This window comes from Erpetoichthys calabaricus, chromosome 10 (assembly GCF_900747795.2).
Source record: "Erpetoichthys calabaricus chromosome 10, fErpCal1.3, whole genome shotgun sequence".
Classification (NCBI taxonomy): domain Eukaryota; kingdom Metazoa; phylum Chordata; class Cladistia; order Polypteriformes; family Polypteridae; genus Erpetoichthys; species Erpetoichthys calabaricus.
This window is the reverse complement of record NC_041403.2, coordinates 112,368,963-112,390,695: the sequence shown is the minus strand read 5'-3', so window position 1 is coordinate 112,390,695 and position 21,733 is coordinate 112,368,963. Positions and strand designations below refer to the sequence as shown.

Here is a 21,733-nt window from a genome sequence, read left to right as displayed (position 1 = left end):
TTTGTTTTTTAAATTGATTTTCCAGTTTACTAAATATTAAAAAAACAAGGGTTATTGTTCATTTTAATAAATATTTTAAATAATGCATGTTTATTCTTTCTTAAACAACAACACATTTAGTTTAGTAAAAATATTATTGTCCTCTGTTTAGCATGATTCTTTTCTTTTTAGTAAAAATATTCATTCTATACTCTGTATTGGCCTTTAATGTTTATTAAGTATGCAGTATTGGTATTGGCTGACAGAAAATGGTATTGGTGCATTTATACATACTGTATTGATATCAAAATGTTTAATTAAAGATGAACTCAAGCTTTTAATTCCATGTCATCTTTAGTTTTATATGAAGCTTACTTTGCTGAGATTTAAAATTGTGCATTATCTGTGCTAAACGATGTTTATGCAGAATTGATAGTTGATAAACATATACACAAGTACACAGTTCAAGCACTGACTTGCATGTCCTCTACTGTAGTCTCTACAGGCCATAAGGATGATGAGTTCAGAATGCCATATTTGAGCCATCAGCAGCTTCCAGCAGGAATCCTGCCAATGGTTCCAGAAGTGGCTCAGGCTGTGGGCGCCAATCAAGGACATCACACCAAAGACTTCAGTAGGCCCCCAATTAACCCAGCCAAGGCCACATTTACGGCAATGATCGCACGGGAACTGCTGTATGGTGGCACATCTCCAACAGCTGAGACTATTTTGAAAAATAACAACAGTCTTTCACACCTTCCTCTCGGACCACTTACACGTCCATCGGAGCAACTTGAATATCTTTCCAGAGTACAAGGACTTGAGGTATTTCTTTTGTGTATTTTTTAATTTTACTAATTTATTGCTTTTCACAAGATGGTGAAAATCCTGGAATTTGTTCAGCTTTTCCTAGTGTCAATAACACTCTGTACTTTGCAATCTATGGTTTTATTTGTCAAAGACAGTGATTTGGGATTATAGCTTGCAGTATGACCAAAATCTTCACATCTCAAGTTAGTTTTAAAGCATATGATAAATCTTCAAACATTTGAAACATACAGACATGTGTATTAGGATTTTTATGAATCTTTTAAACATGGGTAGAATCCATTAATATCCCTTGGCCTGAACCTTGGACGTACAACATTTGAGATACAATTGAATACATTTCTTTTGTTTTTCCATTTGGATTACAGGCAGATTAAGTGGCTTGCTCAGGGCCACAGTGTGTCAGTAGCGGAATTTGAACCCATATATTCTCCCATATAGTTTTGAAAGATTGAATTTCATCTTTAAAACATTTTTTGCAATTGATATTTTTTTTCAGAAATCACTTACATTTACCAGCCCACCCCATAGTTCAGATTTTTTGAGAATATCTAAAATGGTAGTAATATGCAGGTAGTGGACACTTACTACCAAAATTTTTATTTTGTTTTTTTTAAGGTTTTCAATTGGTGTTTTGACCTTTGGGTAACTTCCATGGTTAAATTTCACGTTGCCTTTTCATCGGTTTGGAGGGATTTCCGTATCTTGTAATCACCTGGGGCCTCATGTATAACGCCGTGCGTAGAACTCACACTATAACATGGCGTAAGCACAAAAGTGGGATTGTGCGTACGCACAGAAAAATCCAGATGCAGGAATCTGTGCGCACGCAAAATTTCACGTTCTTCCACTACATAAATCCCGATCAGCGTGAAAAGTAACGCACGTGCACGCGCCTTCTGTCCCGCCCCAACTCCTCCCAGAATTACGCCTCTTTGAATATGCAAATCAATATAAATAGCCTTCTGTGAAAAGACAATGGGAAAAGCACAGGGGAAAATACAAGAATTTCAGCGAATACCAAGTGGAGGCAAAGGAAAAACCTACTATTTGTTGGTTTAAACAGTGGTATAAACAACAAAAGAAAGTTGATCGAGTGACAGAGTGTCGGAGAAACTCGAAAGATCAAATTCACAAAGTCGCACAGTGCCCGAAATAAAAAAGAAATCACATATCAAAGTCGCCGTAAAAAGCAAGTCGTAGACCACCGTCTGAGTGTCATATGAAAGCTTATTAGGGTACAGAGAAAAAACATAGGCACACAGTGGGAAAAAAAAGCACGAAATGTCAACTTTAATCTCGAAATTTCCACTTTAATCACGTAGTTTATTTTGACATTAAAGTAGAACATCATAAACTTCATCTTAAAATCGTTTATTTTACTAGTTTCTCAAGTGCTTTATGTGTGTGAATCACTACGTGCTTCCGTTCTTTCTCTTTCTCCGACAGGACACAGAATCCATTACATTTGTGATATTACAGCTCTCTGAATAATTAAAATACTGAGATGTATACGTGATATCATTTTCATGATGATAGGAATGAAAGTATGTTATTAAACATGGGAACACGGTGGCGCAGTGATTGTTCATATCTCATGCAAGAGGCTTGCTGCGCCATGTGCGACCTTCAATGAAATAATTTATCACAGCAGTACTGTCTCTTTCAAACGTACTAATCTCCAATTCCTGTCCTTCCTTTTCTTTCTCCAAATACCCAATCGCCACACAATCAGCTCTGTAATAGACGTTAAGCCATCTGTAAGCTTAGAACGCCGATTCTTCAAAACTTTTAAGGAACATTGAAATATCTTCGTAGTACATGTTTAATTATTCTATCCGTCTATCCTTCCAGTGTTGCGTCAGCGCAAGAATACAACGCAATGCAGGAGCAATCCCTGAACTAGCTAGCGCTGTGGCACCGTGTCTTCACATGTTTAATTATTAACAATACAGATTATTTAAATGAAGTTAAAGTTTTATCTGTATACTATAAGCAACATATTTTGCTGCATTTCATCTTAAAAATGATATTGTCATCATACGCGCTTTATAAAGTGGCGCAGGTTGTGCAGTATTATAACTGTAGTGTCAGTTTAAAGTGAGGTCATTGTACTTATAAGTACAAACAGTTCTACAAGGAGCACTTGATGGACTGATTGGGTGCGTTTATAGTTCTTGGGATGAAACTGTTTCTGAAACGCGAGGTCCGTACAGGAAAGGCTTTTGACGCTTTTTGCCGTGGTTGAGGTAGTGTGTACTAGAAACTGTATATCGATAATTCTCTTTCCGATCAATTGCTACTGTGATTCACACTCAGATACAGTGATATAAATACTCTGAGTGGTGCAGTGAGAGTAATATGGAAAAAGATGATCCGCAGTGGCAACCCTTAACGGGAGCAGCTGAAAGAAGAAGAAGATGCAGTGAGAGTAACAACGCTAAAGCAGTTATGGTATTTGGAATACTATGGCTATTCCCTGGACCATTATATTGCTACAGGTTAATTACAATCAGATGCATTACACTAATAAACAATATGCAGTTAGTTTCAGTGTATTTATAAAGCCGCGTCAGGGATGTGGATCTAAGAAAGAAAGGGTGACCACACAGGAACAGTAGCACTGCTTTGACGCTGGGTGCCGCCAGTCTGCAAAACCGAGCGGAGAAATTGCTTACGCCAAGGTATGAGTTACCGTGGAAATGTGCGTGGCTTTATGCCAAGTTTAGGTTTTATACATTGCGATTTGAGCGTGGAAAGGTTCGTACGCAACATTTCTGTGCGTACGCACCGTTTATACATGAGGCCCCTGGAGGTGCCATATTTCTACTTCTTTTTAAAGGAATACACCACCCAAAAATTATATTTTTTTTATGTTACTTACACTATGTAGTTTTTAGTAATGGCGGGCAAAAATTTTATGTTATGTTTTCCTGGAGAATGGACAAACAGCTTTTCCGATACAACAGGAGCCTATGGTGACCAACACTTGACAACAGCAAACATATAAAAACACCCATAAAAAATCTCATGCTACTCGTGTCAAGTCATCCAGTCATGTGCTCACAATGTCCTGTGTGGAAGAAACCTCAGAGGAAGACAGGAATAGTTCAATCAATCAGCTTTTATTTAGTCATAGATGAGTACATGGATTCATGTGTTGCAAGGCAGAAGAGCGCAGATTCCCCTTTTCAGTCAGCTTTATATTTTTTCCCTCCCCCACTCCTTCCCCTTACTTATCAAAAACCATAATATCGTTTACCTAAGCATTTCATCTTATATTGCACAAATCGGCTATCTGTTTGTGTTTTGTGTACATGTCAGATGGGTCCTAAAGAAGGAAAGGTCATCTTTCCTGTGTCTAACACACGCATTTCTAAAGAGGAAGTTGTCCTAGGTCAGCTTGCATCACCCTGTCTTATGACAGACGCCTCTTTGAATAACCTTCTGTTATAGCAAAACAGCTTTGCTAGCTTTTAACCCTTAGTTGCTTGCAAGCAGTTAATTTTTCTTTCACACCTGTCAAGGTATTTTGTCATTCTTTTATGGGAGGAGGTGCTGCTGTATGCCATTTAGTTCCTGAATATGCAAAGCGAGATCTACACTTGTGTCCTGGGCATTGATTGGAGCCAATTTAGTGTAGGCTTTGGGCACAGTCAAGGGTGCATATGTCTCCTGTCTTGTTAATTTATTATTATTATTATTATTTGTTAGATATTTTAATTATTTATTTATATTATTATATAATTATTATTTCTTTATATATTTTGCAGATTCCATGTATATCTCTGATGGCTTAAGATATGTATGTTACAAGTGTTTATGTAACAACTGCAGTGGAAGATCATTTAATAAATGAAGTGCTCATACCTGTCAGCTTCCTTATCATGAATGAATATAAAATTCACTAACCATTTAGCAAAAATGTAAGAATTCCCCAACAGCTAATTGTTTTACACTAAAAAGCATATTACATTTATTAGTACATTCTTTTCACAGATATTCACATAGTTAAGCATTACTGTCACAGGTTAAACAATACCTTTAAATCTCATCTGCTAAATTTATAAAACAAATACACTGGCTGATAGATTAACATAAAATTTTACCATTACCTAAGGAGTTAGAATTTTTAAAATTCTATGCCCTCAGCTTTTACTAAACCAACACTTTCTAAAAGTATTATTCTTTCAGCAGCCCCTGCTGACACTGGAAATCTGTGTGTCTGTGCTACACAATTTAACTATCATTAAACAATAATAATGAATTAGTAAAATAGTGAAGCTATTCTGAGCAAGCTTTTATGTAGTTCCAAACTGATAAACTAAAAAAAAAGGTTCGCAGCTAAATAACTAAAGAGGAAAATAACTTAATATTTGAAAAAGTACTCCGTTTATCTTCATCAGTTTCTTTGTCACAATTGAGGGGTGAAACGATGACATTTCAACTTCCCACTTCAGTGCTTTCACATTCATTTCTGTGAGGAGTTTTCTAAGAAATGAGAAGTTGCTGTTAATTTGTTATTTAGTCTACAAAAAGAGCAAAGGTAAACAGCTTTTTTGTGGAAATAAATGGCAAAATAAACATATTAAATATGTATCATTTTGGTCTAAATGCAGTTTGAACCAAAAATAACATTTTGAGCTGACAAAGTTATATGTTTTTATTTTAAACAATTGACTTAGGTGAAAAGTCAGTGTTATGTCACAAGTAGGACAATTTGTGTAATACTTGTCTATAATTTCTGACTTGTATTTTCTACAAGTTGGTAGAGCATTCACGTGGAGCTTTTAACCCAGCAACTTAGATTTACCGTCTCTCTTGAGCACATGAATGCAGTTTGAGCTCCATGCAGGTATGAATAATCAACTGTTCTTTAAGTCCCAACAGCAATACATTATAAGTAGATAATGGATCAGAATACATACATTAAATCATGTATGTAAACTGACAGTGTATTTTTTGTCCATCCATTACATTTACAGGTTTGTCACTGTGAGGTCAGGAAAGAGTAACCACTGAGGTGGCAAAGAACCAGGAGAAGAATGCCAGTCAAAAGAAGCATGTATCAAAAAACTAAAAAGCCAGTAGCACTATCATGAAAACCAAAATGTGAAAGTGAAATCAAAGTTGATCTTGGACACTGCATAGAAGATAGCATCTACTTTTAAAGCGATGTCACGCAGCACAAATTCCAGGGAAAGCATCCCTACCAATGAATCCTTGCATTCTAACAATGCGACTGTGAAAATGTGACATCCAAGTCTAAAAAAAATTACATCACAGGAAAACAAATTCACATCCCCGCTAGACAAAATACATAGGGAAAAAATAATACATTTGGATTCTCCATGTTTCAGAACAGGAAACAACCCAGAACAAAAGGAACAACTTACCTGTGTTACAAAAAATATATGTAGATCTGCATACCATAACAGAACTGCCAATGTGGTCTCCAGATGTGCCCTTCAGTCTTATGAGGGCAATTCAAATGAAAGCATTTCTGAGAATCTGCTAGCATTAAGATATGTGTTAGGATACCCAAGAACATCCCTAATGACTGTAACTTCACTAATGAACGAGGTGTTCCACAACTGAACACCTACTGTACAATAGGAATCATATTTTCACCATTCACAAGGACAGATTAAAATCCCCACAGGCCCCTGGGTATCAAAACTCAAAAGGCCACCCTCACCTCAAAACACTACCCCACTAGGAAAACGCATGCACTCACAGTCTATGAACGTCACATGTGCCAATGGTAAATCAGACACAGTGATTAAACAAAACAAAAAAAAAAAATCAAAACTTTACATCGGGTCAACTTCACTTTTCTTTTTTTTGTTCATTACTGTATATGTGCTTGTCTTTGACTTTTGTTGGATGATGAAATGTCCAAGCATAGAGCTGTGAAGCATATAGGGTGGTAATGTTAGTGTAGAACCTACAAGGTTTGTATGAAATTGACCAATTTGAATTTTTTTATCTGTTCTGGGACCTACAACACAATTTTTTGGTCAGCTTTTCTTATTCGATATCTCATTAATGAAATTGAGTTCTTATTGGACTCGTCATGTTTGTAGTAAATGGTGGCATACTGTGTGTGGCCTTGATATACTGGCTGTGGCTTAATGTTTTTGTTTAATTCTTCATTCTCCATTATTGTCAATTGTAGATGTCATTTTATTCAGGAGAACTTTTTCATGTTTATTCAGTTTTATGTCTATTTTCTGGAAATTTTGTTATGGTGGCTATTAAGGTGTGGCTGGAAATTTGCCATGAGCTACCATAAAAAAATAAAAATAATGCTTCTGAACTTGTCAAAGAATAGTAAGTTGGATCCAAACCAAATCATTACAGATTTTAGCACCCAAATAGGGACCTTGGTGCTGTAGATACTACCATCTATGTTTAACACTCACAATTTGAGTCTTTCAAAATGTCTGCTGAGAGTCTTGTGCAGAAAGGGTCCATGCTGAGTGGGCAGTGTGCATGTGTGTGTGTTTATGAGGCACTAGTAGCTACGCCTTACTGTGTCACAGTCATAGCTGAGGTCATTAAGAATCGAAAGCCTGCTGAATTCTTAATACTATACAACCTGAGCAGGAGGAACCCAATTAGGGCTTAGCTGTTAGTGAATTGGCTGAGAGCATAAGTCATCTGAAAGATGGCATTGATCGTATGGCTAAAAATTTCATTAACTGAGATGAGACTCGACGTTCATTGTTGGAGTTTACAGCTGCCCACCTGTGCAGTGAATTAGGTGAACAGTTACAAGCATTAGAGCAGCCCCTCATTTGGGTCTTCCAAAGGTTGAAGAAGCAGTTAAGAGAGGAAGTATGGAAGATTGTGTGAGAGCAATCAAACATAACAGATACCCACAATATTTTTGTCAGTGTTATGCTTGATGGAATGCTGTGAAGAAAAGATTGTGTAACTGGTCAGAGTTTTCTCACTACCTTTCTTGATGCTCTTTTACTGAAAAGAAAAAAAAAATCTCCAGTTTGATGAACAGAAACCAATTCTGTCCCTTAGAGTATTGTTCTCCCTAACGTCTTTACTTGAGCGCTTGGCTGTCATCTTGTATGACATTGCTAGATGACAGCCACAGATCTACAGGCACAGGCAGATCTAATGATCTGCAGAGATGGCAAGGGGCAAGCAGGCGGGTGGGCAAATACAGTATTTTAGAAGCAGGATTGCAAGTGGCGAGGGGAGAGGCGCGGGGCGGAATGTTGCCGATCACTCGATGCTGAACAAGCTAATAGCGGGGACGAGGCGGAGTGGAGTTCACAAGCAAAGAGTATGGGGAGGTGGGCTTTCGAGAGGGGGCTGTACATGGTAATAGTGGGGGTGTAGCAGCTTAATACAGTAGCAAGGAGTATATGTATGGAACCTCGGTTTACGAACGTCTCTGAACACGTACAAATCGGGTTACGACCAAAAAGTTCGCCAAACTTTTGCATCTGTTCACAACCACACACTCGGTTGACACACAAGCCAGTTTCCCTTCCGGTTTGTACACGCCGATGATTTCTGCACGTGTTGCATTGTTCTGGGTCAGATGTGCGTGCTTTCGCTGTGAACTTTGTGCGCTATTTTGTTTCCCTTCCGGTTCGTAAACGCCGATGATTTCAGCACGTGTTCAGTCTCTGTCTGTAGTACATTGTTCTCGGTCAGACGTGCATCGCGCAGAGGGACTCTACCTCAAAACTGTAACCTCCTCTCCACCCAGCGTCCTGCTCACTTCCTTCATGCCAGAACTCAACTCATGCAAGGTTAGTTTTTGTATAAATTAAGGATTTTTCAAATGTTCATTTTTAGCGTGAACTCCTGCAATGTTACTTTTCTTGGTTGTTTATTAAAAAAAGTGTTTACACCGAGCGGTTCGTAAGGCTATAGTGTGAACTCCTGCAATGTTAGTTTTCTCTGTTCAAGGTTTTCTCAGTGTTATTCAATGTTTTTACATTTAGTTTACTATTACACTGTGCATTCTATGGTATAATTAACTATTTTTGTGCTTAAAAATCTTTAAAAAAATATATTTACATACAGTTCGTACGGTCCGGAACAGATTAATTGTATGTACATACAGTCCTATGGGGGAAATTACTTCGGGTCACGACCAATTACGGTTGTAACCCGAGGTTCCACTCTATGGGGAGGTGGACGGGTGAGAGGGGGGCTATACATGCTAATAGCAGGGGCGGAGCAGCAGTTCACAAGCAAAGAGGATGTGGAGGTGGGCGGGCGAGAGGAGGACTGATAAAATAAAGTGACTAGTGGAACCAGCCTGTCAGATATCAGAAAAAGGGCGTCAGGAAGTGACGTCTCTGTTCTCAGTGTCAGTGCACTCTGTGTAGTGCTGCTAAGCGTACAGCTGCTCTCTTCTTGTTCAGTACATAGCAAACCAATATATATATATATATATATATATATATATATATATATATATATATATATATATATATATATATATGTGTGTGTATATATATATATGTGTGTGTATATATATATATGTGTGTGTATATATATATATGTGTGTGTATATATATATATATATGTGTGTGTGTGTATATATATATATATGTGTGTGTATATATATATATATGTGTATATATATATATATATGTGTATATGTGTATATATATATATGTGTATATGTGTATATATATATATATGTGTATATATATATATATATATATATATGTATATATATATATATATATACACAGTTGTTTAAGCATTAGGTGTGTTCTGTGTGCAAAAATCCTTGTAGCACTCACTGTGGTTCCTGTTAAAGTGACTCCCTCTGCCGTTTTTATATGTGCTGATACTGAGGGTTTTGTTAAAGTGACCCCATCTGCCGTTCTTATATTTGCTCATATTTGGACCTGCGTCCATATTGCAAAAAGTGTGCAGAAACCATTGCAGCACACACTGTGTCCTGAGCAAAAGTTTTGTCACTGAATTGCTGAGTGTTTGTTAAAGTGACCCATCTGCCATTACTTTTTTTTGTTCATATCTTGCTCTGCCGTAGTGCAAGTGTGCATTGAATATCCAACAGACTCCCACTTTCCCACTCAAAAGTCTTATTCTTCAGCACACACTTTGCCAATTGATAAATCTAAGCACTACTTATCCGGCATAAACAAACAATGGTTTAAAGATTTTGATTGGCTAATGGTCAAAGAAAATGGTATGTGGTGCTCATTGTGCATGAGATATTCAAACAAACACCCCCCCCCCCAAAGGATGGATTACCTTGGGTAAACGTGCCATTCACAAGAATTCAAAAAGAAAGCTTGCTGGACCTTGAAAAAAGTAAAACACACATTGAGTCTTCTGCTGACCTTCTAGGAAAGCGTGTACTAGAGCAAACTGGAATCCGTCAAATTGAAAGATCTGTATCTGTATTAAAATAACTTACAGAGAGATGCCTTTGTGGGAGCTTTAAGATCCATGTATTGGTTGGCAAATAATGAGTTGCCACATACAACGTTGTTTGAAAAGCTGTTGGAACACTGTAAAGAAATGGGTTGTTCCTTTTTACAACATCTCAATGTTGGTAAAAATGCACATTACACCTCTGAAAGAATAATGCAAGATCTGCTGGATATCTTAGCATCAGAAATAAAGTCTAACATACTGAAAAATATACACGCTGAAAATGTTTTCAGTATTCTGTGTGATGAAACCACAGACATCTCTGTTGTAAAACAATTAATTATTTACATTAAATATGTTTGCCAGGTCACTAAAGAGGTCAGAATTAGTTTTGTATCAACCTGCAATATGATTGTTGGCAAAGCGGAGACTATAAACCACCGATTGGCCCTTTCAAGTGCCTAAGCAGCAGCTGCTGTACCTTATTTAACAAAACTGAATGACATCTTAAGGCAGCTGTTCTATTTCTTCCAAAATTCTTCAGTTAGGATGGCTGGTTTAACAGAAATCCAAAATATTCTGAACATTCCCCAGATTAAGCTGAAAATGGCCAGGCAGTGATCAACATTTAAAACAAATTCATGGACATCTAACCAAGCAGTTGTTGGAATGCTTTTGGCAGACAGACATCATGTGCTCCCAGCTCTTAAAACAACAACAAGCAGAACACACAACTTATCAGCAGCAGGAAGCCAGCAGATGATCCAACCACTTCTCCTTAGCGTGCATTCAGCCCCTCCCCCCCTTCACAATGCAAGCGGCAGAGACGCGAAGTGGTAAAAGGACAGCTGCTGTACAGGCTTTGAAATGATCAAGATGCAGTGTAACAAAAAGAACATGCAGCTCACCAGCAGCAGCAGCAGAAAGACAGCAGATGATCCAATGGCATCTCCTTAGCATGCGTTCAGCCGCGCCCCCTTTACAACACAAGCAGTGTTATATGGATATGTAATATATAAGGATATAATTTATAGAGGTGCATACAGTATGATATTATTTACATTGATTTCCAGAAAGTTATTTATAAAATACTACATTGGGTCTAGTAATCAGACTAAAAAAGGTACAAATCCTAGAATGCTATGTGTAGGTGGCTGCAAAACTCACTTAATCCGTGGAAAGAAAAGGTTATGGTAAAAGGTCCCATTTCAGAATTAGGTGAAGTTAAAAATGGTGTCCTTCAGGGATCAGTACTGGTCCATTGCTCCTTTTAATAAGCTGCACGTGAACAAACTGAACAAAATTATAAATAACAAGCTGGACAAGTTTGCAAATGAGACTTAAATAGATGGAATAGAAGATAATATAGAATCAGCTGAATCATTATAGAAGAACTTGGACAACATACAGGCTTGGGCAGATTTGTGGCACTTGAAATATAGTATAGATAAATGTACAGTAAGTAAGGAATTACACATAGGGATTTAAAGTGTTAGATTTGAATACACAACTACAGGTTTGAAACTTGAAAGTACACATTATGAGAAGAACCTAGGAGTTATAGTGAACTCGTCATTAGATACATGCAGACAGTGTGCAGATGTAGTCAAGAAGGCTGATTGGATGCTATGCTGTGTAGCATGATGTGTAGAGTACAAGTAAAGGGATTTTATGCTTAAGCTATATTACTCAATAGTGAGGCCTGATGTGGAGTTATTATTATTTAATTTTTGGCAATAATTTATTTTGTTGAAAGTAGAAAAGTTATGCTACCTTGGTGAAAATAGGAGTGCAGACAGAGGTGTTGGCACAGCAGTGATACCTGATAGAGACAGGCATAGAAGAAATTCCAGGAGCTGTTCTACTTTCTGCAGTCTAAAGGAGTCTTTCTAGCAATGAAGGGAAAGGTTTTTGATAACTGTGTGAAAAATAGGATGGTGTATTGGAGTGAGATGTGAATAATGAGGGTAAAACAGAGATGAGAATAATTAGTGGGGACTATGTGGAGTGCCTCAGAGTGAATGTTAAGTTAATGAAAAGATTTGGTTTTGAGGTGAAAGGTGTTGTGCTAAGGAGAATCAGACTAAGGTATTTTGGAAATTTGGACTGATAGTCAGAGGATTATTGGATTAAGAGGTGAACCAACTTGCAGGTGGAGGGGATGAAGTTTAGAGAGCGGCCAAAATAAACATGGTTGGCATGGAGTCAGAAGAAATCAGAAGATTGGATCTCAGCTCAGAGGACGCCAAAGACTTTAAAAAAGATTTAGGGGAAACCAGCTGACATGGGTAAATTTGGAAAATTGACTTAAATTGGTGGTAATGTTGATGATGATAGATATAGGTATTCAAATAAAAACTAGTTTAGTATCGCATAAATTTTATAAAATATATGGAGCAGCTTAATTGGACCTTTTGAAAGTTGCAAGTTCAGGCGTGCAGATCTCTAAATGTTCGGGAACTATTGATGAACAGATATTAATACATTTTATTTTAGTGAATGGCCTGTTTTCATCAAAGCCTTGCTCCCTACCTCTTTCTATATTTTTTCTTTTCTTGTATATGTGTTGTGTGTTTCTAAAAATAGATTTAAATAAATCCAAGTAAATTACATGTGTAATAATTTGAAGCATTTTTGTGTTATCCTTGGTTTAAAAAACACACCATACTCAGCATAAACTGTGCTAGCTATTTTCCAACAATGTATATGTCACTTTAGTAGTACACTCAGAAATGTAGATTATCGGTCAAATTTGGTTTTTAAAGCACTGGAACTGTAAAATTATCATACAGTAATGTAGTATGAGAGAATTAACAGAATCTGTACTTCAATTTTTTAGGTGGAATATAAAGATTTCCCCAAGAACAACAAAAATGAATTTGTTTCTTTGATAAACTGTTCTTCTCAGCCACCCCTCATCAGTCATGGAATTGGTAAAGATGTGGAATCCTGCCATGATATGGTAAGAAGTTTGAGATATTTGGCTATTCTAACTACATTCTAATAATAAAACCATTGTTTATTTATATTTTTAATCATATGCCTTTACCAAGGAAAGTTAGAAAAAAGTACAGATGTATGCTATATGTTGAAATGTTTGGGAAGATAGTCTTAAGTAAAATATTAGAAGTTAAATATGGATTTCAGAAAATACAATACAATACATACAATACATGCAGAATGAAACAAATTAACCCATTGTATACAGCAGGGGGCGCTCTTTTCCCCCTGGGAGTTCTTTCTTGATGCAGAATTGACTAGAACCAATACTATCTTGTTCCTGCCTTGTGCCCTGTGTTGGCTGGGATTAGCTCCAGCAGACCCCCGTGACTCTATGTTAGGATATAGCGGGATGGATAATGACTGACTGACTGACAAAACTATCCCTTTTGTATTAATGGCAGAAAATAATTACAAGAGAGAAATATGGTACAAAAAGAGATATATGTATTTAACTTGCTTTAAAATATAACATTCATTTCCAGAATATAATGCATAATCCTGTATACATACATAGTCAAGACGGAGAGAAGCCAAGTGGGAGAATGCTGACACATTTAGCAACGAGGAATGTCAGCGGCATGATGAGATGCTTCTGATGTCGTGCTGGATCTTCGTCATTATACACACTCTCATAATTACATATTCATACAATTAATGCCAGATATGGGAGACTACCAGAAGAACTGGCTAGTTATTAATTCCTTCACAGACTCTGGATTTTTTAACCATAGCAGACATCAGCACCTTTTGAAATAACCTGCTTGTGTCCTTCACATGTTTTCTGTCCATCTGCCCATTTGTCAATCTCCCTGGCAGTCTCTCTTTCAGCTGAATTGCATGTTTTTGTGAAATAAATTTCACAAATTACAGTTGCCACAAATAACCTTCTTGCTACACCCATTCAGTGGTATTATCTGTAAAATCCACTAGTAGTAATCATTTGGCAGGAAGATAATTGCATAATTTTTGGGCACTGTCGTCAAGCATCATGCATGGGTGAGGCAAAGGTATGAAATACTTCACAGTTTTCAAGGACATCCAACCATGAAAACTTCTGCTCCAATCCCTCTTGATGATGATGAGACACAAAAATGAGTTTTACTAAGCATGGGTGTTGTACAGCCCATAGTTACCAGTGGGCGCATCCACCTGCCTACATCAAAAAAAAAGTTGGGAAAGCCAATTTTTTCATGGTTCTATTCTTAATGTAGTGTGGAGAAACCAGCTTTGTGCCAGAGATGGTGTAGGTGAGATAGTGAGTAAGAGGTAGGAAGGACAAAGTATAGGGACAGTGACTTGGAATATTGTGTATAGGAGATGAGTTGGAAAAATGCAGGAATTTTTAAGACAGGCGAGAAGTAATGGCAGTTTTGGAGTAGATGTACTTGTGTCTGAAAACATGGCAAAGGGCAGAATGAGCACGTTGTAGCGGGGATGATTATTAGCATTTGCCCCACAAGTTGGCATAAGTGACGAAGGGAACAATGGCTGTAGAACAAGTTGATGGAAGTGACATCTGGGGTGCCTCAGGGCATGGTAATTGCAATGTGTGTCAGTTTTAATCAGCATGTTGAGTCCTGCACAAGTATTTTGAGTGATAAATCATAAAAAACTTGGGCCATGATGTCTTGAAATCACACTCCATATTAAACAGTTTAGTAGGGGTCCCCCGCTGGGTGTCTAGACTTTGAGAGATGCTAAACATTTTTCCTCAGTTTTCTGTTGTGCTTTCACCAGCATTCAAGTTTTCAGTGTATACCTTGTTCACTGTATTAGACTTGTATGCTCTGCAACAATTAATAGGTTACAATGCAATATAGTAGAACTCTTTGATGTACTAACGATTATGGCTGGGGGGTATAACCAGTATAGACTGTGTACCTGGAGAAGTATGTGCTACAGTATAGTTTTTGCTATACTGTTTATAGCAGTAACAAGTAGATTTCAATATTTATCTAGATTGCGCTGCTACCATCATTACAAAACAGTGTTTGGAAATTTATATCATTGACCAGACGTATTTTTGCTCTTGCTCTTGGTTGGTAAGCCTGAGATAAAATTACTTTGAAGGAATAGCAGATTGTACAAATGTTTTCATTTAGTGGTCAGTATTTTTAGCGACAGTGGAAATTTTTGAGGGTTGAATTTATGCATTGTATATTATTTAGTCTGTTAATCCATACTAGCAGATTGCTCTCTTACACAAAAGTGACCTAAACTGAATTTCTTTCAGGTTTAATTTCTTAACAGTCCTTGGTATAAAGACTCATAGCCTGCATTTTAGCTAGAATATACATAAGAATATAGTACTTTTCAATTTATTTACCATGGGCTTGTTTAAAAAAATCATGTTAATTGCTTGTAAGCTATTAATGTTTTTGATTTTGTAAAAATAATCTATTTTACATTGGGGAATGGTGCACTGCAACACTAAGACCAGAGTTTCAAGTTCTTTAATCAGTTGTGAAATCTGTCAGTTTTTTAGTGGTTAAAACACTAAAAAACACACTGATATGCCAACTGCAAATATAATTTGATTTAAAGTTGACACCCACACAAAACTGGGCCTTAAGGATTGCGCAGGGGATGATATGTGATTTAAACAAAATAGTACAAGCAGGACTTGAAAATAAAGTCCTGATGTGACCCTGAGTGCAGGGTACATCTTCAAGGTGTATGTTTGTTATATGCACATTAAAAGACTTTTCTGTTGTTTTTGCTGCCCATTGCGCATGTAAGGCCTGTAAAAGTTGTATCTGATTTTGAACATCACTGCCATAAACTTGAGAGAGCCCGCTCCTTAATATCTGATCACCATTATGAGTCTTGTTTTTCTCAGATTAGAGTAGAACTCAATGATAGTCTTTTAAAGCAAGTTGAATTTCAAGTCCTCCGTACCCACACTAAACAACATATATGTTGAGAATATTATTTGCTTTAAGGCTATGCAGTTGTGATACTTTCACATCTATATCTTCCACTAAGACTACACTGAGTTTTCTTTGTAGAAATCCATCTGAAATTAATAAGCAATTTGCTGAATTGTACTCCAAACTGTACACAGATAACCCTTCTTCTAACTTTACGGAAGCAACAGATGCATCACCACTGTGAAACTTTTTAAAATTATTTCAAAGTGACCCTGAGTTATTAAACTCTCAGATAACTGCAGATGAAATTAAGCAGGCGTATTCTGTTTCACTAAAAGCAAGGTGCAGAAGCAAGATGGAATACAATCCAAACTGATTTCAAAATTTTGGTTACGACTCGCACAGTCTTTGGCTTTCATTCACTCTAATGAAGTTGCATCGTCATCCCAATATGCTGTAGATTCTGTAATTTTCTCATTTCTTCTTAACCCTGTTAAGAATCCAATAGGTTGTTCCAAGTGCAGTCCAGTTTCCTTGATGAACTCTGATGTTAAACTATTTGCTAGAGTTGGAGCCACTTGTCTTCAAACCGTTGTACATAAAGCTCCTTTATACAGATCAGACTGGCTTCAATCATGGGTCACTTTGCAGTAGATAATCTTCTTCACTTGTTATGTATTATCAGCAAGGATCACTGCTAAATGCCACCTATAGTTCTATTTTCATTAGATGCAGAAAAAGCTTTTGACAGACTGACAGACAAAACGAACCTAAAAAGAGGCCAACCCTTCTCCCTCAGAAAACACACAAGACCTTGAGAAATCATAATAATAAAGAAAGATTTATTATTGTTTGTAAGGTGTTTCTGTCATCTTGAATGAAGAAAAAACTGCAAAGCACCTGCACAGATAGATCAAAGCTAAAATAGATAGGCCAGCTAAGTGCGACTTCAAAAAAACAAAATGTTGCATCGTATGGCCAATCAGTGCCCCAGAGACTGGATATCTATGAATGCAATGCTTTTTTTTTAACTTTATTATTAGCTTGTTGCCATTTGTTGTATTGTGTCAGTGATCATCATTCCGTCTGCATCTTTTGTTGTTTGAGACACAGTAGCACAGTGGTTAGCACTGTTTGTCCCAGTGCTCAGGTCACATTTTTGCCCACGATAATCGGTTCAGCATAGTTGGGAGAAGCCTCTCTAGCCCTCAAGAAGACATAGAATACCATTATAATCCAATCAAAAGTAGTTCAGTTCATACTTCCCCATTGACCTCAACGCATTATTCTGAGTTTGGCGAAGTTCCCAGATATTTCCACAATTTTGCCAAACTCACTGTTAAGCAAACTTTGTGGAGTTCACTCAGGCCTACTCAATACACAGAGGTTTCTAAACCAGTAGGAACTAGCAAGTATAATCTTCTTCTTCTTCTTTCAGTTGCTCCCGTTAGGGGTTGCCACAGTGGATCATCTTCATCCATATCTTTCTGTCCTCTGCATCTTGCTCTGTTACACCCATCACCTGCATGTCCTCTCACTACATCCATAAACCTTCACTTAGGCCTTCCTCAAGTGATTATAATAAGCTTCCTAATGATATGACTTAGCAAATCATCAAAAACAAATTATTATGGCTTTTTATGCAAAGCACATTATAGTTTTGCAATGTATTGTTAGCATTTGTTATGTTATGTTTTATGTTTATCTGTGTACAGTGTTCTTTTTAATTAAAGCACTTTGACCAACAGTACATATGAATAAATCAGAGTATCATTTTTATGCTAGTTTAGATTAAGCAGTTGATTAGCAGGTTACACTTTTACATCTGCCCATCCATCCTACAATTATTGTAAAGACAATTAATGCCATCATTTTTTATTTCCCAGGCTGCCCTTAATATATTGAAATTATTGTCAGATTTGGACCAACAAACAAATGATAAAACGGGAAATGGACCAATGTCAGTGTGAGTATATTTTAAAATGTTAAATTAATAGAAACTGTATTTCATGCATCTTTCATGTAATTTAATGTATATTTAGCTATACTAATGTCAGATTTTTGCTTGCTTATTAAAATCAGTTCCATCCATCCATTTTGTAAGCTGCATTTCCATTTAAGGATTATGGAGAGATGAAATCTATCCTGGCAGGACTTCACATACCCATACTCCAGAACTGTGACCATTTAAGGTAGTTTTTGCAGTAAAAAGGAAATCACACCATGAAATGCATTCAACTCAGCAAAATGCAGTTTAACTGAAACTTTGAATATTTTGCTGAAAGTCAATTTATTTTAATGGCATAATATTTTAGTGAAGTCTGCCCAAATGTGTTTAACTGTGTTGCTTCAAAGCTCAAATTCTGTCCCATGTGCTGCATGTATGGAGCTTGAATGTGTTTGTATAGATTTTCCCCACCAACTTTAAACATAAGTATAAGGGTATAATGCTTTGTATTAATATGATTGCTCTGGTTTCCTATTCAGGGAATGTTCCTACCTTGCTCTTAATGCTGCTGGGATAAGCTTTCGCTTCCTGTGACCTGTGTATCTCAACATATTTTATAAGTGGAAATATGCTTTATAATAATAAATCGCATTGAACTGAATGTTGAGAAAACATGTCTGTCTGTAACTAGTTATTTTATTTGAATATTATCATTTTAAATACTTCTTACAGATGAACCTTTTGATTTCAGAACATTTTCCATCAAGGAGGTGCAGCTTATTTTAACTTGTAAATATTTGCTTGGGAATAATTCATTCATGTTTAAGAGGGACATCAGGAGACATTTCATTTAAGTAGTTTTAGCCTCTATAGTTTCAGTAAAGGTATCATTTGTCATTTTTTTTATTTCTTTGTTCACATATGCCCCTTTGAGTCTTTAAAGGCCTGTATATAAACTGTTCTGGAAAACAAAATATGTCTTCTAAAAACATATTTCAGTGTTAAGTGAACAGTGCAGAATACAATTTATCTGCCTTCCAATGATTTACCTTTAATTGCAATCATTTAAAAAAAGTGACCACTTTATGATTAGCAATTTTTAATTATCCGGTTATAAATTAATTACTTACTGTGCTCTTTAACATGACATAAAGTAGTCACGTGATAGCCAGTACATCCAAACAATGGGTAACTTTGTCAGGATTCTGTTATCATTCTATATTTTCTTGTTGTATTTTATAAATACGATTTCATTAATTTATTTATGTTTTTTGTTTTTAATTATCTTTAGGAAAGCTGATTAGTGCTTCTTGTCTAACCAGACATCTTTGTCAATAAGGTAAGTGTAAAAATTGTTGATAAAATTTCAGTAGAGCAGTACATTTCTTAGGATGATATTTTGATGGTTTCTTGTCTGGATATTTCATTTAATTAAGATATACACATATATATTTAAAGTTTAGTTATATTTGAAAACTTAAATAACTGCTAATAGAACACTGTAGGAAAGATATTTTTGTAATTTATTATTCTGTTTAGCTGAGGGCACAATCTTCCTTTAAATGTATTGTTTTAGAATTGTAACTGACGCTAAAGCCAAACTCCTTCACTCCTACTTTTCCTCAGGCGTACAATAAATAGAATACAAGAAGGAACCATAATGAGGGTCACTGTTCAGATAAAGCAGAAGTGTTCAATCATCTTGTGTGCTGTGTACAAAGCCCCATCCGCTATCCTCTGTTTAACTCTTTTGGCTATGTCTGCAGCTCTCTGGTTGTTTCCCATTCTTTCTGTATGCAGGGCAGAGTAGACTTTTATAATGTTTTTCCTTTGTTTTCAAATAGTTTTTTTAAATTAAAAACTACTATGTTCTTAGTAAACATATGTTATCTTCCCTTTTTCTCTATTAGTTACAGGAAATAATATCCAGCTGAGAGATAGTCATAAAAGTGTTCTTGCTGTTCTCTCTTTCTGCTTCCTGTCTCCTGTTTAATCTCAATGATGTCTTTATTTCCTATAACATCTTACTGTACGTATTATGGTGACTTGCATAACGGACTAGTTATATATACTGAACACAATGTGTTCAGTCCACTTGAAAACCTTTGTGATGGTACCGAATAATAAACCCTGTGATAATTCAAAGCATTGTAACTAAAATTATTTTCAATGTGTTTTTAATATGGATTGTTTTAATTTCTAAAGAAACTTAAGAAGGAGAAAAAAGAAATGTGCTGTCTGAATAAAAGTATTCAATCGCCACACATTAATATGCAGCAATAATAGCTTTAGGTTTTTTGAGGTAAGCTTGCACACACTTTGTTGGTGCATATCAGGAGTGGTCAAGAGGCTAAATACTTCTGTAGTATGGCATATATTTATATGAAGCACGTAAAGTAATGAAGCATTGATTGTTCTTTATTGCTTGTTACAACTGTCATTAGCTGCTTGGTTTGTACGTTTTATTTGTGACTGCACTTCACCAGAGTTAATGTGTTTCTTTTTATTTTGTGTATTTATGATCTATTAAAATTTTGTGCTTAGTTGTTTATCCTACACGCAAGATGATTACATGATTATTGCCGAATTCTACCCTGGAAAAGTTGAAGACATATAATAAATTGTATTTTAAAAACGTATGAGTGACTCAAAAGTGTAAAACCACTTTGAATTTATTATGCAATGTTCCACTGTTAAGAGTGTAGTTATGTTCTTGACAGTATTACATGTTCAAAGTTCCTATCGATGTTCACAATAGTAGTAGTGTGTGCTGTAGCACTGTTTTGCTACAACAGAGTGGTAGAATCAATACTCACTGATTAAGATATGTAGATTTTAGATTTTATTCTTGTTTCTGGTATAACAAAATAACTGTTTATTTCATTATATTTTGAGATATATTCTTCTAAGTAAATATAATATTTCTTGATTTAGAGTACTTGAAAATAATACAAACTTGCAGTTTACAATTTATTTTTAAATGCACAGCGGCATAACTAGTTTAGTCATCTATAATCATATACTGTTTGCCAGTTCATAGTGATCTAAAATTCTGGAAAAGATCCAGGTTTTGTGATAAAATAAGGCCTAAACAAAATAAAAAAGATCATGCTCATCGTGTGTTTTCATGTTAGCCTGTTGTATCCATTATTTTATCAATTTTAATTATTCTAGCCCTGTTTTAAATATAGCATCAATTCTGAAATACCTAGGGGTGGCTCAACCAAATTAGGGGCTAATTGTTAAATGGAAACGCTGTAGTGTCAATCAGTAGATGTCAGGTTGTGCCTGTTGCACTTTGTATACCTTTTGCTAACAAGCACCATTGACCAGCTGAATCCCTTCATTAAGGGCTTCTGTGGTTGCAGTTGTTTTCTGTGGAAAGGGAAGTCCCGGTAACTACAAGATATACAACCACTGATGTAAGAATCAATATGTCCGCCATATTTTTGTGGTTTATTAAAAATTAAAAAATCTGAAATGGCAGCTTCCCCCCCATTGCCTGATGTGAAGTTTTCAGTGATACTGTACACCTTTAGAAAAATAAAAAGGGATTTCAGTCTCTCTGTACTGCATTTCTTAAGCTTCCATTAGTTCCTCAATCATTCTACTTTCCTTTCTTTTTGGTTCACTTTTGTCTTCTTCTCCCCTCCACTCTTCCTTTTTCATCTCTCAACCAAACACCACCTTCATTCGTGTTCCCAATATAGTAAGC

At 36.2% G+C, this 21,733-nt stretch overlaps 1 protein-coding gene across 5 annotated transcripts in view; it reads left to right on the top strand.

The window, feature by feature from the left end:
- Window positions 1-21,733, top strand: part of stau1 (staufen double-stranded RNA binding protein 1) — an 814,059-nt gene that overhangs the window by 98,124 nt on the left and 694,202 nt on the right. For 4 of the 5 annotated variants that reach the window (XR_003717528.2, XM_051932847.1, XM_028811732.2 and 1 more), the window contains exons 13-16: window positions 476-804; window positions 13,037-13,159; window positions 17,957-18,036; window positions 19,310-19,357. Coding sequence is in view for 3 of the 5 variants with exons in the window: in XM_051932847.1 (XP_051788807.1) it covers window positions 476-804; window positions 13,037-13,159; window positions 17,957-18,036; window positions 19,310-19,322 (545 nt within the window). In the remaining 2 variants the exon portion in view is untranslated. Of the gene's footprint in view, window positions 1-475; window positions 805-13,036; window positions 13,160-17,956; window positions 18,037-19,309; window positions 19,373-21,733 lie in introns of all 5 variants that reach the window. The other variant, XR_007936091.1, reaches the window with a different exon arrangement.